We start from the raw sequence: 20,806 nt of genomic DNA on the forward strand, positions 1-20,806 counted from the left end.
GCATACGTCCACTCGTGAATAGTCACTGTTTGAGAACAAAATTGACATTCGCCACATGGATGATGTAATCCTGCTGCTTTCACTGCTGCCGCGACGAGGTAAAATAAAAGATTTAAACACAGGGTGGTGGCAGGAAGGAACGGAGGGCTATTGGGGAGCTGAGAGTGGGCAGGAGAGCCGGCGCTGGGAGTCTGTGACCCTGCAGCTCAGCAGGGGGAAGAGAGGCAAGCCGGCTCGCAAGATGCCAAAAAATTTAACAGCCGTCTCCAGCACACCACTGCTGACCATGTTGGATTCTTTTATTCAAGCTGCAAATAAAGTGTATTTAAGCACCATTTCCTGTGTTGCATCCTCTTTTGACCAGCCTCTACTTTCGTCTGCTTACCCTGTTTCTTCGTAGAGGTTTCTCCTGTTTGCTGTGCCTTTGCACACAAATTGACTGAAATGTATCCTCCCTTAATATAACTATATGAGGTATTCCATGATACGTATACTTTTAATTGTGTTTACAAGAGATGTTTTGGGGAATGTATTTAGATGTGGACAAAGATGATGTACATAGGTGGTATTTTCAGTTGTATGCTGCTTACTTTCATGGATATACTTGATTTCTTTTTAGTTGAGGAAAGATTCAAAGTGAAAATGCTTACACATTTTCTGTTTGAACATTTTTGCAAAGGCCACAGATAGTCTTTGTGGACTTTGTTCCAGTGCTCACAGTTTGAAATTTTCCCAATTAAAACTTTCTCTTGAATGCTTTCCTTACTAGAAAATGGGAATGAAATCAATGCCCTGGATTTCTGCTTGGATGGCAGTGTCTATGCTACAGCTGGCAAGGACCGGCATATCCGCTTGTATGACAGTCACACCAATGAAGTAAGGAAAAATCTTTTATATGTGTTGCTTTGAGACTAGTGTGATAATATCAAAGGAGTATACAGTTCACATAAATTTACAGAAATCATTGGGCAGTGCTGATAATGTAACTCAGATGTGTAATATTTGAAATGAGTAATCAATGCTAAGAACTTATAGAAGAAGCTGTTTGGGAAGATTAGCGTGGGATGGAACTGATTGTGTAGTGCACAACCTGATGTGCAGTAGCTAGTGCATTAGTAATGGAGCAGAGGATATGAAAGGAATCTAGTGATACAAATCTAATCAGAAATACTCACTGGGTTGGGGAGAAATATGTATATGGAGGTCATCAACTGGAAACTGGAATGTTTTCTCAATGCAGTAACAAGACTGATGAGAAGGTACATAAAAACTCCTGCATGGATAGTCTGCTAACCATTTTATTCTCTCCTTTTTATAGATTCTTCATATCCTTGAAGGTCCAGATATCATGAACAACTCTGATGATCTTACTCTAACTAGTGGTCATTCACGGAGAATTTTTGCCTTGAAGTTTCACCCTAATGAATATCATATCTTTCTGACAGGAGGCTGGGACAATTCCATAAAAGTAATATATCTGTTTACTGTGTGTCCTTGTATGTAAGAGAACAGTACAGTATATAAGTTAGAACATAACTATGAAGCTATCAATCATATTGTAAAAATACATGTGGCCCCTATTCAACTGAACAGTAGTTGGATAAACTGACATGGCTATCTTTAATCAGATATTTAAATAGATATCCAGATAAGTCAGTGTCTCTGAATGTAGCTGTTTAAAGACATACAAATGACTGTCCAGATAACTTTTTAATTGCATAGTGATTGAATATTGCCACTATCCAGCTAAAGTTAAGCATGTCCTTGACACCCTTCCACTCTTCATTTTAAACAGGTGATAAGTAGTAGTAGTAGGGGGGCGGAGCAAGATGGCGGCGCTAACAACTGCTCGCGTTGGTGACTACTCCATCGCTGCTTGAGTTTCTTTTGATTCCTCTTGGTTCTTCTTAAAACTTACCTTAAAAACTTTTTCTTGAACGCAATGCCCCATACTAAGAGGAAGGGAACCGTTAGGGCGGTAGCCCAGACGTCCCTGACATCAACGTCCAACCAGCAGACCTTGGAGCGGTTCCTAATGCGGCAATCCACTTCCTTGACGCCGGGTGGTCCCGCTGATCTACCGGTACGGAGAGACGCCGAGATCCTGGGAATAGACACTTCGTTGTCTCCCCCGACGCAGCTCCCGCCTTTACAGCCGACAGTACAAGACCTGGAAGGTGATACTCTGACTTCGGAAAGCGGAGAAGGAGCCTCGCTACTGGGCCAGCAAGTCGAAATATCTGCCGGTGCTCCCTCAACAACGGAGCCGAAGGGCAATGCGACCCTCCGAGAGAGGCTAACAACAACAAGCGCCCCACCTGTGAAGGTTACGCTGGAGGCGATTTGGGAAGTCCTCCAGCGTTTGGACAATACTATGAAGACTTCAACAGGCAAGATTGACAAACTTTCTGAAAACGTTCAAAGTTTAAACGTTGCATTTACAGATATGAAAAATGAAATGAATGAAAAGATAAACCTTTTAAATGTGTACTCTATTAAGATGAAGGAAATTACCTCAAAATTAATACAGGACAATACACAGATACATCATAGACTTGAATACTTTGAAAATTACAACCGGAGATTAAATCTCCGATTGTTAAATTTCCCCCGAACACCAGTGTATTCGCCTTTAGATATATTTAAAAGGTACTTGATCGAAAATTTAAAATTTGCCTCAACTGATATACCACCTTTGAACAAAATCTACTATCTCCCAACAAAAACAAAAACAAATGGAGACTTACAAGATTCTTCGAACCTACAAAGAGATCTTAATGTTTCAGAACTGTTGGAAACTTCTTTGACTTCTATAACAGACAGACAAACATTATTGGTATCATTTGTATTCCAACAAGACTTAGATCTTGTGAGAAAAATGGCCTTAAGAAATTGACAGACTCCTTTTTATGGAAGGAAGGTCTGGGTTTTCCCAGACGTTACTAAACTGACACAGGCCAGAAGAAAAGAATTTATAGCATTGCGACCAGCTACTTTGGCTTTGGGAGCTACCTTTAATTTGAATTACCCATGTAAATGCAACATAAAATATTTGGATGTTAAATATCTTTTCTTTAATCCTGTTCACTTAAAACAATTTATTGATCAGAAAAAGTTGTCATAAAATTGTTTGGAGAAGTCTAGTATTGGTTCCAGGGATAAGATGGATAATTATATAGTGGATATACCGTTAAGCCTTTCTTTGTCGTTTTTTTCTCTTTTGTACTACGAATCTCTCCTAAGTATAATTAACCGACCCTCCTCCTTTTGGTGGTCTAAGACAAGATATATAATTTTTTTTTCTTATTATAATATTTAAGTATATATTCTTATATAAAAGTTTTCTTTCTGATTTTCCTACTCAAGTTTTTGATGCTTGTAATGTGATTAAAATTCATAAATAAAATAATAAAATAAAAAAAAAAAGTAGTAGTAGTAGTAATGTTTGTCCAGACATCAAAGGAGTCAATATTCAAAGGGGTTTAACCTGGCAGGAGAGGTTCCTGCCCAGTTCAACCCTGCTAAGCTGGCTGGCTGCTGATATTCAGTGGTGCATAACTGGGTAGTTCCACTGAATATCAGCTCTAACTGGCCATTCCCTGTTTAGCTTAGGGGCAGTCCAGGGGTGAATCCACTTTTTAGTTGGTTAGCGGAGTTATTCAGTCCTTTAACCAGCTAACTGTGTGGATAAAGTTAAGACAACTGAATATTTGCTGGTGCCCAGTTAACTTCCAGGTTGCCAGACAAACCTGAATAGCCAGAGGCCACTTAATTCAGCCTGTGGCTGTGAATGGCTTACAAGCCACTTACTGCTACAGACTAAATACTGGGCCCAAAATATTTGGTCAGACATTTAGTAGCCTGGGAGTTTTTAAAAACAATCAAGTTTCTGGTTAACTCACAAAATTAATTGGGAAATGCTTTTATTTATAAACCCTACACGTGTTTTGTTGACTAGAAGTCTGAATGTGGACAAAATGAGAAGGAGGTGATTGGTATATATTTAGTAATCATAAAGAAGGAATAACTGTAGGAGCAGAAGTTGGCCATCAGCATAAGAAAAGCATAACCCTCTGAGTTTGTGTCTTTGCAAAATAGTAAAATCCATAAAAGAAAAGTAATTTCAGAAGTTCTTCTGCCAGAAGGTAATGTGAGTAAAGAAGAGAGGCCAATGATCTGCAAAAAGTGAGAGACACGAGATAGCATCAGATCACACACAAGAACATCTAAAATGTTTTCCTTCAATAAATAGTTTTAATTTAGACTCTGTCTATATGTACGATTTGCGGTTATCTCCAGCCAGTTGGTAATGTTAGAGCAGTTAGAGACCAAGATCTTCAATTTGTTTTTAACATTTGCATGAGAATGAGACTATATTGGAACCTCCTGCTGTTTACTTTTCTCTTTCATTTCTACTAACTGTTATTTCTGTAGCTTGGTGATTGCACATGTTTGTTTTGCTATTTCCATATACTGCTAGACAAAACCAGACAACTGGGTTATGCTTCCCATTCAGCAGAAGAAGCAGAAAATACCGAACCTTCAGTGACATCCTTACCAATATAAAAGGAATGGTGCAGCCCTAGAACCAGCCAGCATTTGCTACCTCCAGCAGATTATTGCAGTTTGAACTGAGGCAGAAGCATTTCTCTTGGTCCAGGCATGACTCCCTGGGGTACAGTTCACAGACTGGTAGAAGGCTCTCAGAGATTGGTCTATAGATCTTTCTCCTGATAAAGTGGATGGAGAAGTTCCTGCAGCCCTGGGGTTTTGGAACCTGGCAGTGATCTTGTTGGGTCCATGCCAGAGAGCACTGAGTAGTTTCTGAGTTGGGACTCTATGATGATGATGGGTATTTGTAGCCAGCTTCTCTCTCACTAAATTTAGGTTCAGAGTGGGTTTAACACAGTGGCGTAGCCAGACTGCCAATTTTGGGTGGGCCTGAACCCAAAGTGGGTGGGCACAAAATTTTCTCTCTACCCCCCCCCCCCCCCCCAGGAAATATTTAGTCACACTTTTCAGTGAGCTTTCAGAGGCCAAAATCTCCTGCCTCAGGTCAGTATAATGCTGTTACAGTATCCTCTCCTGACCTAAGGAAGGAAGTATTGGTCTCTGAAACTTTATTAACACAGGTACCATATTACTTTATCCTAAATTAAAAATAAAATTATTTTCTTTACCTTTGTTGTATGGCCATTTACTTTTTCTCATTGTGTTGCTCCCAGTCTCTAGATTCTGCTTTCCTTCGTCTTTCTCTTGCCAGGGTTTCCTGTCCATTCATCACCTATGGCTTTTCATCTTTTCCTCACCCTTGTTCGCCACATGCCCCTTCCTCTTATTCTCCAGTCTTTCCCTACTCTGTCCTCTCCCTCTTTCCATCCAGCAGCTCCCCTCTTTCTCTCCCCATCCTTCGTGTCTCCCCTCTTTCTTTTGCATCCAGATTCTCCTTTTTCTCCCTACCCTTCCATCCAGTGTCTTCCCTCTTTCTCTCCTTATCCTTCCACTCATCTACCCTCTCTCCTGATCTTTCCATCTAGTGTCTCTATCTTCCCTCTCCTTCTATCCAGTGCCTATCTCTCTACCCTTTTCTGTTCAGTCTCCTCCCTCTCTCCACATCCTTCTAGTTTCTCCCCTTTCTCTCTGCATCCTTTTATCCATCTCTCCCTATCCTCCCATGTCCAGCAGCTCTCTTCCCTCTAGTCCCTTCTTCCTCTTCCTTCCTTGTCCAGCAGCTCTCCAGCCCCTTCTTCCTCTCCCTCCCATGTCCAGCAGCTCTCTCCCTTCCATCCAATCCCCTCCTCCTCTCCATCCCATGTCCAGCAGCTCTCTCCCTTCCCTCTAGTCCCTTCTTCCTCTTCCTCCCTTGTCCAGCAGCTCTCCAGTCCCTTCCTCCTCTCCCTCCCATGTCCAGTAACTCTCTCCCTTCCCGTCAGTCCCTTCTTCCTCTCCCTCCCATGTCCCAACAGCTTCTCCCTTCCCTCAAGTCCCTTCCTCCTCTCCCTCCCATGTCCCAGCAGCTCAGCCACTTTCCCCCCAGGCCCGCAAATCCACATCCTTCCCGCGCTGTCGCAGCCCTTTTGTCCCGCGGAGGCAGCGTTTCCTTCCTGCCCTGTCTTCTCCCCAGGCTCTGCTGCATCGTCCCTGCAAGAGGAATCGTTTTCCTTTTCGGCCGTCGCACTACGCTGCCATACACACAGGCAGCTTCGCTCCTCCCCCGCCGCGTTCATCCGGCCCTAACAGGAAGTGCATCAGAGAGGGCCAGAATGGACGTGGCGGGGGAGAAGCGAAGCTGCCTGTGTGTTTGGAAGCGCAGCGCGACGGACGAAAAGGAAAACGATTCCTCTTGCAGGCCGGGACGATGCAGCGGAGCCTGGGGAGAAGACAGGGCAGGAAGGAAACGCTGAACGCTGCCTCCACGGGACAAAAGGGCAGCGACAGCGTGTGAAGAATGGGCGGGCCTGGAGGGAAAATGGGTGGGCCTGGGCCCGTCCAAGCCCACCCGTGGCTACGCCCCTGGTTTAACAACACAAATAAATGTAATACAAAACCAGATCTCTCTAAGCTAAAAAGAAATCTAGTTATAACAAAAATTCTGAAAACTAATAAGATTTTAGTCATTTCCAAAAAAGTGTAGGATACAGGTGTCCTAGTATCTGCTCAAAACAGATTCCAACATTTTACCATTTGAAATAGTATAGACTTTTCTAGAACACCTTTAAATTTAATTCCTAGAAAAGAAGGAGCACTCAACATAAGAAAGGTACATTGTTCTTTTTCTGCTCTCAGCAACATAATTTTAGAAGTCAGATCAGTCGTACAATAACTCTCTAATATTTTAAAAGCAAAACAACATAATTTAACAATTATTCTTGCCCTTATGGGGAACCAGTGCAACTCGATCAGTAGTGGGGATACATGGTCATATTTAGCTTTTCAAAATATGAGCCTAGCCGCTGTATTTTGAAGCAGTTACAACCTCTGCACCTTCTTTTGAGTAATTCCTGTATACAACTAGTTGCAGTAATCTAATTGTGACAGCACTAATAATTATACAAGCCCATTAAAATGATCAGAGATAAAATAAGACTGGACTAGCTAAAATTGTTTCAGTTTAAAAAATACCTTCTCGGATATGTGTTTAATTTGGGCATTCATATTCATAGTGGAATCTAGAATAACACCTAATACTCTCGACTGTCTATCAATAGTCAACTGTGAACCATCTAAGTATGGAACATACCCAGATATATTCAGTTTATTTGTACTAAACCATAAGACCTTAGTCTTGTCTGCATTTACTTTGTCTCACAAAGAGGGACCAGCGTTTTATTTCCTCCATCCCATATCTAATTCCAGAAAACAAACTATCATGCGATGCACCTGAGACCAATAAGAAAATACTTTCTGCATAAGAAAAAGGTTTCATACCATCCTTTAGTTTTACATTCTTAAGTGAACTCATATAATATTGGAGATAGGAGATCCTTGTGGAAATCCACATGGTGGTTGCCATGAATTAGAAACTTTTCGTCCTTCGTTACTGCATATGACCTATTCTGTAGAAAAAATGAAACTACTGAAGAACAGTTGAAGTGAAACCTGATTCAGATAACATATCCTTTTCTTTGCTTAATATCTCTTTTTTACTTCAGATGTTAATAATAATAATAATAATAATAATAAAAGTGTCTCAAGGCTATGGCACATCCAAAAACCATGATGAGACTCATGAAACAAATTAGACTCTTGTACAAATTCAGTTAATTAGAGAGACATCTCTTCCCCACCCACAGTGCTTGGGGATTGTTTGCAACATGTTTCTGGTTTGCCTGACAATATTATGTTTAAAATAAAAGGAATTAAAGCAAATAAATAGGGAGACAAAGCAACTTTAAAGCAATGGGGAATCCTGAGGGGGGCAAGCCTGGATAGCAAATTGCAGCAGGGGTTGAAGGGCATGTGAGCACCAGTGCACCATCTCTATGCCCAGCTCTTGGGCATTAGCAGTGAGGGCTGCAGACTCTAACTCTTCAGAGACTCTGGTCCACTGTGGCTGGTGGATTTCTGCCGGCAGAAACAGGCACCATTTTGTGTTCAGGCTGTGTGTGTCTTGCATGTTCTGCAGTGTGGTAACTGGTTAAAGTAGGGCAGCAAGGTTTGCTTACAGTAATCTTGGTCGCTGAAAGCTTCAGATCTCGCAGGTTCCAGTCCAGGTGTTTCTGGTAGTCAGTCTGGGGTAGGATTGGAGCCCCCTTGAGGAAGGGGGAGGGTCAGTCAGTATCCGGAACATCCTATAGTATCTGGTGTGTTGTTTCTATCTCCTTCTTAAAGGAGGAATGGCAGATGAAGTGGAGGATGGGAGCATAGCTGACTCTAACTTATTTCCTAGGAAGCAGAACTCTTTCCTGAAGTGTGTGTGTGGGGGGGGGGGGGGGGGGGGACTACAAGGATCCAGTTGATCCATCATGAGGAGCAAGTGCCTTTGTTATTGTGGATATTGGAAGGATGTGACGAAACGATGGATTGAGATTCCATTTTTCAGGGGCTGCAGAAGCCATCCAGGGCCTTTGGTGTCACAAAACTCTCAAGAGGAAGGTGCGTCCAGAGTGGAGAGGCTCCAGAACTAGTCGTGGGGCAGTATAGCTAGAGAGAAACTGTACCCTTGCCTCTGGAGGAGTTGGCCCACTTCTTCATCTGCCCAGTTTTGACATGTTGCAGACAATAATTGGAGCACTCTCTCTGTCACACACACACATTCACTCTCTCTGTCACACACACTCACACATTCACTTTCACACACTCACTCTCACACACACTCTGTACAACACACACACTCCGAGGAAAACCTTGCTACCGCCCGTTTCATTGGTGTCAGAAACGGGCCTTTTTTCCCAGTAATTTATAATAGAGGCCTGTTGTGTCCATTCACAGTATCTGAGCTGATTCTAATTTTCATACTCCTGGATGAAGATTCAAGCTGCTTCTGTTGTATAAAATAAATTTGAAGCAACACTCTAAAAAAATGTCAAACAGAGCTGCTAAAGAATTCCAGGATAAAGTTATTCAAAAGTACAGGTTGGGGGATAAGGCTGTAAGAATTTTCAATATGCTTGAATATCCTTTAGGATAGACCTCAACACATTTTCATTAAATTTAGGAGCAAGCAGCGGAAACCTCTCTTGCTTCTCCCTCCCCATTCTTCTAACATTGTCCCCTTCCAACATTCCAACCTCTTCCAGATCATCAATAAGGCTATTTTTCTATTTTGTGTCTGTGGGCAAAGAAATAATAGTAAATCAGTTCCTTACAGAGCCTCTGTAAATCGCTGGCAAAACCCAGTATTCTCCTTTCCCAAAGCATGATGATAGCTGGGTGACATCACTCTTGCACATACCCCCTTCCCAGTGGCCTTTGCTTTACCCAGTCTCTTCCTCAGTCACTTCCACCCACTCCCAACCCTTCACCCAGTCTCTCTCTAAATGCCACAAGACTTGAAGATGCGAGACTATCAAACGTCCTGCACCACGTAGTTCAAGCTTACATAGAGGGGCATAATCGAACGCGAACGCCCATCTCCATGGGCGTTTATCTCTGAGGATGGGTCCGCGAAGGGCGGGCCAGACCATATTTTCAAAAAAGATGGGCGTCCATCTTTTGTTTCGATAATACGGTTTGTGCCGGGCAAATGCATCGCATTTGGGCAGATTTGAGCAGGGCGGTATTGGTTTTCAGCGATAATGGAAACTGAAGGCGCCCAGCTCAAAAATGAACAAATCCAAGGCATTTGGTCATGGGAGGGGCCAGGATTCGTAGTGCACTGGTCCCCCTCACATTCCAAGACACCAGCTGGGCATCCTAGGGGGCACTTGTAACAATTAAAAAAAAAAAAAAAATTAAAATACTTTCCAAGTCCATAGCTCCCTTACCTTGGATGCTGAGCCCCCCAAATCCCCCCCCCCCAAAACCCACTGCCCACAACTCTACACCATTACCATAGCACTTATGGCTGAAGGGGGGCACCTCGATGTGGGTACAGTGGGTTTTGGGGGCGGTTTGGAGCGCTCCCATTTAGCAGCACAAGTGTAACAGGTGGGGGGGGTGGGCCTGGGTCCATCTGCTTGAGGTCCACTGCACCCACTAACAACTGCTCCAGGGACCTGCATACTGCTGTGATGGAGCTGGGGCTGGCATACAGGCTGGAAAAAAAAGTTTTTAAAGTTCTTTTTTTTTGGCGGGAGGGGGTTAGTGACCACTGGGGGAGTCAGGGGAGGTCATCCCCGATTCTCTCCGGTGCTCATCTGGGCAGTTGAGGCACTTTTTGGGGACTTGTTCGTGAAAAAAAAGGGTCCAAAAAAGTGACCCAAATTCTCGCTTCTGGCGCCATTCTTTTTTCCATTATTGGCCGAGGGCGCCCATTTCTCCTCGGCCGATAAACATGCCCCAGTCCCGCCTTCACCACACCTCCGACACGCCCCCGTCAACTTTGTCCGTTCCCGCGACACACTGCACAGTTGGAGGTGCCCAAAATCGGCTTTCGATTATACCGATTTGGGCGCCCATGAGAGAAAGGCGCCCATCTCCTGATTTGGGTCGAAATATGGGCGTCTTTCTCTTTTGAAAATAAGCTAGATAGGGAGCTAAATCACGGTGCAGAAGCAAGAAACTTGGGGAGAAGAAATCCCTGGAACCAGTGTGAAATTTCTAGGCACCATGTTGACCTTGTGCCTGGGATTTGTTGAGCTCTGCCACAGGGCATTGTCAGGTCTATCATAAAGTAAAAACAGTTTGTCATCACCAAGGCACTACCTTGATCAGGCCATCTTTCCAAAGCCATTAGCTGTTGGTTAAGGAAACTGCTAAAGAAGATCACTGTGAGGCCTATGATTACTTTAAAAAAAATTACAGAGACAGGGAAATATGTTGACTGTTCAGTTTCAAGAAGACTTCACAAACATGACCTGTATGGGAGGATGGCAAGAATGAAATCACTGATGAATTAATTCATAAGATGTGCCTCATGGCATGTGAAAAGAAACAAAGAACACTGCACATTTGTGAGAGAAGGTTTTCTGATCTCATGAGATCAACATGGAATTTTTTTATTTCAGTGTTGAGTGATACTGTATGGCATAAACCAAACAGTGCAGTCAACTTGTTAATACTATCCCTACATTAAACTAGGTGGTGACAACATGTTGTGTGGATGCCTTGCAGCAGTAGGGAGTGGAAAGCTTGTGAAGATCTGAAGGAAAGATGGATGGTACAAAGTAAAGGAGGATACTGGATGAAAACTTGTTCTACTCTGCCATTTCCCTAAAACTGGAGAGAAGATTCATCTTTCAGAAGGATAACAGAGTGGCTCAACAAGAAGAAAATGAATCTCTTAGTGATGCACTCAAAACCCAGAACTCAATCCAGTACAAAATTTGTGGCAAGAATTGAAGAATGCAGAATATCTCCAGCCAATTTGGAAGAACTTGAGCTATTCTGCCAAGAAAAATGGACACAATCTGCACCATTCCACTGTGTAAAGTTAGTAGGCATTATAAATGGCTCATGGCTGTTACTGCTGTAAAAAGGACTTCTACTAAGTACCAAGTCAAAGGGGGTATGATAGCTACTGTAATGAAGACTTTTTTGTTACTTGCTCTTATTAACATTTTGAATACTCTATAATTGTTCATTCATGTTTTATTTATTGATTTGGATTTGGCTTTATGCTATTTTCAATTATACAGTGGTGGAAATAAGTATTTGATCCCTTGCTGATTTTGTAAGTTTGCCCACTGACAAAGACATGAGCAGCCCATAATTGAAGGGTAGGTTATTGGTAACAGTGAGAGATAGCACATCACAAATTAAATCCGGAAAATCACATTGTGGAAAGTATATGAATTTATTTGCATTCTGCAGAGGGAAATAAGTATTTGATCCCCCACCAACCAGTAAGAGATCTGGCCCCTACAGACCAGGTAGATGCTCCAAATCAACTCGTTACCTGCATGACAGACAGCTGTCGGCAATGGTCACCTGTATGAAAGACACCTGTCCACAGACTCAGTGAATCAGTCAGACTCTAACCTCTACAAAATGGCCAAGAGCAAGGAGCTGTCTAAGGATGTCAGGGACAAGATCATACACCTGCACAAGGCTGGAATGGGCTACAAAACCATCAGTAAGACGCTGGGCGAGAAGGAGACAACTGTTGGTGCCATAGTAAGAAAATGGAAGAAGTACAAAATGACTGTCAATCGACAAAGATCTGAGGCTCCACGCAAAATCTCACCTCGTGGGGTATCCTTGATCATGAGGAAGGTTAGAAATCAGCCTACAACTACAAGGGGGGAACTTGTCAATGATCTCAAGGCAGCTGGGACCACTGTCACCACGAAAACCATTGGTAACATATTACGACATAACGGATTGCAATCCTGCAGTGCCCGCAAGGTCCCCCTGCTCCGGAAGGCACATGTGACGGCCCGTCTGAAGTTTGCCAGTGAACACCTGGATGATGCCGAGAGTGATTGGGAGAAGGTGCTGTGGTCAGATGAGACAAAAATTGAGCTCTTTGGCATGAACTCAACTCGCCGTGTTTGGAGGAAGAGAAATGCTGCCTATGACCCAAAGAACACCGTCCCCACTGTCAAGCATGGAGGTGGAAATGTTATGTTTTGGGGGTGTTTCTCTGCTAAGGGCACAGGACTACTTCACCGCATCAATGGGAGAATGGATGGGGCCATGTACCATACAATTCTGAGTGACAACCTCCTTCCCTCCACCAGGGCCTTAAAAATGGGTCGTGGCTGGGTCTTCCAGCACGACAATGACCCAAAACATACAGCCAAGGCAACAAAGGAGTGGCTCAGGAAGAAGCACATTAGGGTCATGGAGTGGCCTAGCCAGTCACCAGACCTTAATCCCATTGAAAACTTATGGAGGGAGCTGAAGCTGCGAGTTGCCAAGCGACAGCCCAGAACTCTTAATGATTTAGAGATGATCTGCAAAGAGGAGTGGACCAAAATTCCTCCTGACATGTGTGCAAACCTCATCATCAACTACAGAAGACGTCTGACCGCTGTGCTTGCCAACAAGGGTTTTGCCACCAAGTATTAGGTCTTGTTTGCCAGAGGGATTAAATACTTATTTCCCTCTGCAGAATGCAAATAAATTCATATACTTTCCACAATGTGATTTTCCGGATTTAATTTGTGATGTGCTATCTCTCACTGTTACCAATAACCTACCCTTCAATTATGGGCTGCTCATGTCTTTGTCAGTGGGCAAACTTACAAAATCAGCAAGGGATCAAATACTTATTTCCACCACTGTAGCTCAATGTGAGTTACATTCAGGTACAATAGATATTTCCTTGTCCCACTGAAGGTGTAGTATGCCATACAGATTGATGAAACAAAATCCAGTGCATTTTGAATTGTATTATTATGATTGCAGTTTGTGAAATATACACAAGGGTGTGAAGTATTTACAAGACAAAGCATATTATACGTTTTCAACTGAGCTACAAAATCTCTTAGGAAAAACCGTACTAGAACCACAAAATCTTAGACTAATAAGAGTACCAGCAGCATGTTTGAGTTGAGTTTAATTTAGGTATCTAAAAAAGAATGTTGAAGTCCAGTATGAGCAATATTTAGTGCTAAAATAATCTTAATTATTGCTAGAGGAGTATGGATTTTAGAGGGTAATTTTATAAACTTCTTTGGATCCATCCTAGGTTCCTTCCTAAGGTACTGTCGGAATTCCATCTTAATCAGTCAATTGTTTTGCCAACATTTTCCCCCAAACCTCATGCTTATCCTGGTGAAAATGCACTGCACACCATGGACTGCAAGCTAGCCTTGGCCTTCTATGTGGAGCAGCCCATCCAGCTTTTTGTTTCTTCTGACCATAACAGGATGCGGACAGCCATCAGTAAATGCACTTTATCTAACTGGTTAGTGGACTGCATCTCCTTCACTTATGCCCAGGCTAGGCTGACTCTGGAGGGTCATGTAAGAACCATGTCTACGTCAGTAGCCCACTTGAAGTCAGCCTCCATTGAGGAGATTAACAAAGCTGCAATGTGGTCTTCACTACTGCCTTGAGCATGATTCCCAATGCAATAGCTGGTTTGGTCAGACAGTTCTGCAGAATTTGTTTGGGGTGTAGAATCCAACTCCACCCTCCATATTTTATTTTGTTTTGTTTATATTGACACCTGTAATTTTTGTGTTATGTTTTTATGATGATACTATAAGTCTATTTGTAATGTATTGACAGTTTGTTTATTCTATTGTGTATGTAAACTGTTTTCTGCTTAGAATTTGTAGATAATGCGGATTATACATTTTTGTTATTAGTAGGCCCATTTTCTTCTTTTCCAGGCTGCATAGGTGGTCGGTGGCCCAACTGTTTGGGGAGGCTAAAGGGGGCGGGGTTGTGGTCGGGGTTGGGGGTGGAGCTTAAATCCATAATTGGCTGATAACACATAGAAAAAATAAATAAAAGTAAGTCACAATTAATACCTTTTATTAAATTTAGATATTAGAAATGTATCATATGTCAATAAAGTGGTTGCTCAACTGCAAAACACTATGCACAACTTTTCCTTCTTCCCCCCTTTCCCTTAACTGGTAAATCTCTCTAACCTCCATTCATCTTCTATCTCTTCACCTTGCTACCTATCAATCTCTCCCTCTTTCTGTCTCTTCTTTCCTATCTCTCTCAATCTCTTGTCCAGTCTACTTTATATCTTTTTGCACTCTCCAAGTCTCTCCTCTTTCATATCTCCTGCTGTGTTTCATATCTCTCCTCTGTTCAGGACTTGGAGCAGTGAATAGCCCTAGTCCTTTGCCTGTCACATTCTCTGATTAGTGGCACTCTGCGAGAGAAGGGCTCGTCTCTCTGCCTTACCTCTGGGTAAACTTGTACCAGATGCTCCTTGCTGCTGCCTCCTGCCTTCTTCTGCTCTCACAATCCAGCCTGCAGGCATCCTGAAGAACTATATTCCCTAGCAATAAGGAAATCACAGGGTAGCCATGGCAACAAGCTCACACCCGCCTTTCTACTCCATGCCCGTGCTGAGTGGTCAGCTACAGTCTAGTGGTAGCTGGGGCAGCCAATCTATGATGAGAAGCCAATCCTGGAAGCCAGACTTGCGGCTGGTTGTTATGGTAGATATGTGTCTGCGTCTCTCCTGCAGGGGGAAGTAGTTAGTGTCAGTGTGGGGTTAAGCTGCAGCCGGATGCAGAGACGGGGAGGTTATGCCGACAGCAGCCGGCATTGCAAGGAGCAGCAGGCTCCAGCCTTCCCTCGCATGGTTCTGCTCTCGCAGAAACAGGAAATACGTCAGAAGAGAAGCCTCTTATACCGGGCGCCTATGCCAGGCTGCATCTTCACCTTGTTCGTATAAGTTTGTTATAGTTCCTGGTTGGCCTTACCTGTGTTGTTTTCAGTGAGCCTGCTAGCTAGGGATTCCTGCATGTGAAAAGATACTGTCGTGCTTGTCCACAGAGAAAGCAAAGTTACTCACCTATAGCAGGTATTCTCTGAGGGCAGCAGGACGCATATTCTCACATACCTTCCCACCTCCCCTAGGAGTTGTATTCTCCAAGCTTTTTGGACTCAGCTGCTGGTCCTGTGCAAATGAGGCTGGTGGGAAGGCACTCACGCATGCACAGTCAGAGCTATCAAAGGCTTCTAGTGATAGAATGTTGGGTAGCATTTGTGCTGAGCTCCATCAGATGATGTCACCCACATGCAAGAATATATTCTCTGTTGTCCTTCGAGAACACCTGGTACAAGTGAGTAACTTCATCATAAATCAGTCAGTGTTAATCTATAAACCATCCAGAATTATATACAGAATGTTTTCCCTGTTAAAAAAAACCCAAACATTTTAGGTTCTTTTCAAGCATTCCATTACAGCTCTCTTTAGTTTAGTTTAATGCCTTATTGATCTACTTTTCTTTTCCTGTTGAGATTTGGGACAAGCGAATGGCAAAGGAAGCACGAAGAGTGATAAATGGACCTCATATTTGTGGCCCCAGCATTGATATCAAGGTAAACAATGTGTTTTTGTTTGGATGAATAAGCCACACAAGTGACCAGTGTCCTCATTCAATGTCATCATACAGAATTTCCTAGAGAGGTTTTTCCTAGCATGCAGAGAACTTCCAGCCTCTTTGTGTCTATTGGATATATTTTTCCCTTACTCTGACAGAAAGTTTTTTTCTTATCAAATTGGACTTCTCAGCCAATTTGTTGGGTTTTTTTTTCTGGCAGGTGTCTGAGGGTAGTTTTCAAAGCATTTTAAACCTGTATATGTGTAAGTTTACCTAGACTGAGCAGATGAATTCTAGGAGCAGGGTTAGGGAAGGGTTTGCATTCAACTTTTGAAAATATACATGTATGTACATAAAATAACCCAGAAAACTATCCAGCTTATAATCGAACTTTCTAAGCTTGAGCGGTGGTTTCTGAATCTTCAAGATCCTCTACCTCATTTTTTTTTACTCAGCTGATCAGACACATCATAGGTCTTTCAATCCCTGCAACTGTGTTGTCCTATAGTAACATATACATGACAGCAGATAAAGACCTACATGGTTCAGCCAGTATGCCTGATAATGTATGTGGTATGAAGTATATATACTTGATACTGAGCTTTCTTTGCCATTTATGGGACATAGACCATACAAGACCACTGGCACTGTACAACTACTGGAGTTGCCATCTAAGCCCACTCCAGCCTATCCTGATCTTGCTGTATATGGGACACAGACCGTGTGCTTGGCACTGGCCTAGTTTCCCCACAGTTAGAGTTGCAATCAGAAAACTACTCACCCATCATAACACATCAACAGCCGTAAGGTTATTTAATTTTTATTTTGATAGCATGCTCATTCTATATAAGGATCCTCTGTGTTTATCCCATGTCTAATTGAATTCCATCAATGTGTTTGTCTCCACCACCTCCACTGGCAGAGTATTCCAGGCATCAACCACCATCTCTGTGAAAAAATATTTTCTAGCGTTACTCCTGAGTCTACTAAGCTGCAACCTCAAATTCATGTCCTCTTTTTTTTTTTTTTTTACTATCCTGTCTCAAAAAGATTTGATTGCATTTTAATACCTTTCAAGTACTTTGTATCATATCTCCCCAATCCCTCCTTCCCTCTAGGTCAGGAGTTCTCAACCCAGTCCTCAGGACATACCAAGCTAATCAGGTTTTTAGGATACCCACAATGAATACACATGAGATACATTTGCATACAATAGAGGTAGCACATGCAAATTTATCTCATGCATAGTCATTGTGCGTATCCTGAAAACCTGACTGGCTTTGTGTGTCCCAAAGACTGGGTTGAGAACCTCTGCTCTATGTTATGCATATTCAGGTCTTCAAGTCTCTTCTCCTATGTCTTTTGGCACAAACAGCATATAATTTTCCTCACCTTCCTCTGAACTGCTGGAAGTGTTTTTATGTCCACAGCAAGATACGGCCTCTAATATTTAACACAATACTTCAAGTGAGACCTTACCAACAACTTGAACAGGGGCATAAGCACCTCCTTTTTTCTGCAGGTTATGCTTCTCTCTGTGCCAGCCTAGCATCCTTATGGCAAAAACCACCACCTTGTAACTTTGTTACATAAGTTTATAAGTATTGCCATACTGGGAAAGACCAAAGGTCCATCAAGCCCAGCATCCTGTTTCCAACAGTGGCCAATCCAGGTCACAAATACCTGGCAAGATCCCAAAAAAGTGCAAAACATTTTATACTGCTTATCCCAGAATTAGTGCATTTTCCCCAAGTCCATTCCTTTAGGAAGCTGTCCAAACCTTTTTTAAATTCCGCTAAGCTAACTGCCTTTACCACATTCTCTGGCAACAAATTCCAGAGTTTTACATATTGAGTGAAGAGAGCTTTTCTCCGATTCGTTTTAAATTTACTACATTGTAGCTTCATCGCATACCCCCTAGTCCTAGTATTTTTGGAAAGCGTAAACAGACGCTTCACATCTACCCGTTCAACTCCACTCATCATTTTATAGACCTCTATCATATCTCCCCTCAGCTGCCTTTTCTCCAAGCTGAAGAGCCCTAGCCGCTTTAGCCTTTCCTCATAAGGAAGTCGTCCCATCCCCTTTATCATTTTCGTTGCCCTTCTCTGCACCTTTTCTAATTCCACAATATCTTTTTTGAGATGCGGCGACCAGAATTGAACACAGTATTCGAGGTGCAGTCGCACCATGGAGTGATGCAAAGGCATTATAACATCCTCATTTTTGTTTTCCATTCCTTTCCTAATAATGCCTAGCATTCTATTTACTTTCTTAGCCGCAGCAGCACCATGAGCAGAAGATTTGAACAGATCATCAACGATGACACCTAGATATCTATCTTGGTCGGTGACTCCTAACTTGGAACCTTGCATGACGTAGCTATAATTCGGGCTCCTCTTTCCCATATGCATCACTTTGCACTTGCTCACATTAAACGTCATCTGCCATTTAGACGCCCAGTCTTGCAAGGTCCTCTTGTAATTCTTCACAATCCTCCCGCGATTTAACGACTTTGAATATCTTTGTGTCATCAGCAAATTTAATTAACTCACTAGTTACTCCCATCTCCAGGTCATTTATAAATATGTTAAAAAGCAGCGGTCCCAGCACAGACCCCTGGGGAACCCCACTAACTACCTTTCTCCATTGAGAATACTGACCATTTAACCCTACTCTCTGTTTTTCTATCTTTTAACCAGTTTTTAATCCACAATAGAACACTACCTCCTATCCCATGAGTCTCCATTTTCCTCTGGAGTCTTTCATGAGGTACTTTGTCAAACGCCTTCTGAAAATCCAGATACAGAATATCAGCCGGCTCACCTTTATCCACATGTTTAGTAGATTGGTGAAGCAAGATTTCCCTTCACTAGCTCCATGTTGACTTTTAGGGTCATTTTCGAAAGAGAAGGACGTCCATCTTTCGACACAAATCGGAAGATGGGCATCCTTCTCACAGGCTCGCCCAAATTGGTATAATCAAAAGCTGATTTTGGGTGTATATTAAGCCTGATCTTCCATCTGCTCCCCACCCCTCCCAGTTCCATCCATCTTCCCTCTGCTGCCCCCCCCCCCCCCCCCCCGCGAGGTCCAGGATCGTGGACTCTGTTTACCACCTCTCTTCCTCCCTCCGGCGCAGGCAGCAGTCTTCTTCAACCTTTCTGTGCTCCTGGCAGCAGTAGCGACGTACACGCTGCCTTCGGGCTGCCCCGGAAGCCTTCTCTTCAAGTTCCTGTTCCCACCTATGCGGGAACAGGAACTTGAAGAGAAGGCTTTGGGGCAGAGCCGAAGGCAGCGTGTATGTCGCCACCGCTGCCAGGAATACAGAAAAACTGAGGAAGCATGCTTGCTGCCTGCGCCGGAGGGAGGAAGAGAGGGGGTCGACGGACACGTTCATCTCCGTCCGCTTCGCTTCCCTGCCCTCTCTGTCTGCGTCCCGCCCGAAAGGAAATGACGTCAGAGGAAGGCGGGACGCAGACAGAGAGGGCAGGGAAGCGAAGCGGACAGAGACGAGCGCGTGCCTGCTTGTTTTTTTTTTTTTAACTACTTGCACGTCATCATCGTTTGGGGGGGCATTGCCCCCCCTCGCCCTCCCCCAGTCTACGCCCATGGGCCGCTTGATAACAGTGATCATAATATGATCAGATTTGATATTAGCTTTGAAGTATACATAGGAAATCAAATTCGTTAGAGTTTAACTTTAAAAAAGGAGACAATGATAAAATGAGAAGAACGGTGAAAAAAAATTTAGAGGAGCGGCTGCGAGGTCAAAAATTTAGACCAGGTGTGGATGCTGTTCAAAAACACCATTCTGGAAGCCCAGGCCAAATATATTCCGTGTATTAAAAATGGAGGACGGAAGACCGAACAACAGCCAGCATGGTTAAAAAGTGAGGTGAAGGAAGCAATTACAGCTAAAAGAAAATCCTTCAGAAAATAGAAGAAGGAACCGACTAAAAATTATAAGAAACAGCATAAGGAATGTCAAATCATATGCAAAGCGCTGATAAGCAAGGCTAAGAGGGACTTTGAAAAAAAGATTGCGTTGGAGGCAAAAACATATAGTAAAAGGTTTTTTAGGTATATTAAAAGCAGCAAGTCAGCAAAAGAATTGGTTGGACAGCTAGATGACCGAGGAGTAAAAGTTATTACTTTAAAAGAAGTGAAGCATGTGAAAACTGGGATTACTTTAATCAGTGGGATCTGAGTTAGAGACTTAAGTATATGTATTGTTAAATAACTTCTGTTTTTTAAAAGAGAAAGAATGTAATCAGATGTATTATTTCTAACTAATATTGGATAATAAGTATGTTTTCAATTAAATGAATTGACTATACACCGTATTGGGCTTGAAGAAGCCAACCAGATGATCAATGTGGAATAATGAATTAGATGAGTAATATCTGGGGATAAACAGGTTAATACCACGTTAAGGCAAAGCCGTAGCGGAGAGATTAAATTAATTCTTTGCTTTGGTCTTCAATGAGGAAGATTTGGGTGGAATACCATTGCCAGAAATGGTATTCGAAGCTGACGAGTCAGAGAAACTTAATGAATTCTCTGTAAACCTGGAGGATGTAAAGGGGTAGTTCTACAAACTGAAGATTAGCAAATCTCCTGGACCAGATGGTATTCATCCCAGAGTACTGATAGAACTGAAAAATTAACTTGTGGAGCAATTGTTAGTAATATGTAATTTATCCTTAAAATTGAGCATGGTACCAGAAGATTGGAGGGTG

The 20,806-nt window shown here is 42.8% G+C and overlaps 1 protein-coding gene across 3 annotated transcripts in view; it reads left to right on the forward strand.

The window, feature by feature from the left end:
- LOC115467017 (cell division cycle 20.2, cofactor of APC complex-like) overlaps positions 1-20,806 on the forward strand; it is a 177,004-nt gene that overhangs the window by 93,008 nt on the left and 63,190 nt on the right. For 2 of the 3 annotated variants that reach the window (XM_030198657.1, XM_030198658.1), the window contains exons 4-6: positions 770-876; positions 1,319-1,468; positions 15,982-16,062. In XM_030198657.1, the coding sequence (XP_030054517.1) occupies positions 770-876; positions 1,319-1,468; positions 15,982-16,062 (338 nt within the window). The remainder of the gene's footprint in view (positions 1-769; positions 877-1,318; positions 1,469-15,981; positions 16,063-20,806) is intronic. The other variant, XM_030198659.1, reaches the window with a different exon arrangement.

The sequence above is a fragment of the Microcaecilia unicolor genome, chromosome 3 (assembly GCF_901765095.1).
Source record: "Microcaecilia unicolor chromosome 3, aMicUni1.1, whole genome shotgun sequence".
Classification (NCBI taxonomy): domain Eukaryota; kingdom Metazoa; phylum Chordata; class Amphibia; order Gymnophiona; family Siphonopidae; genus Microcaecilia; species Microcaecilia unicolor.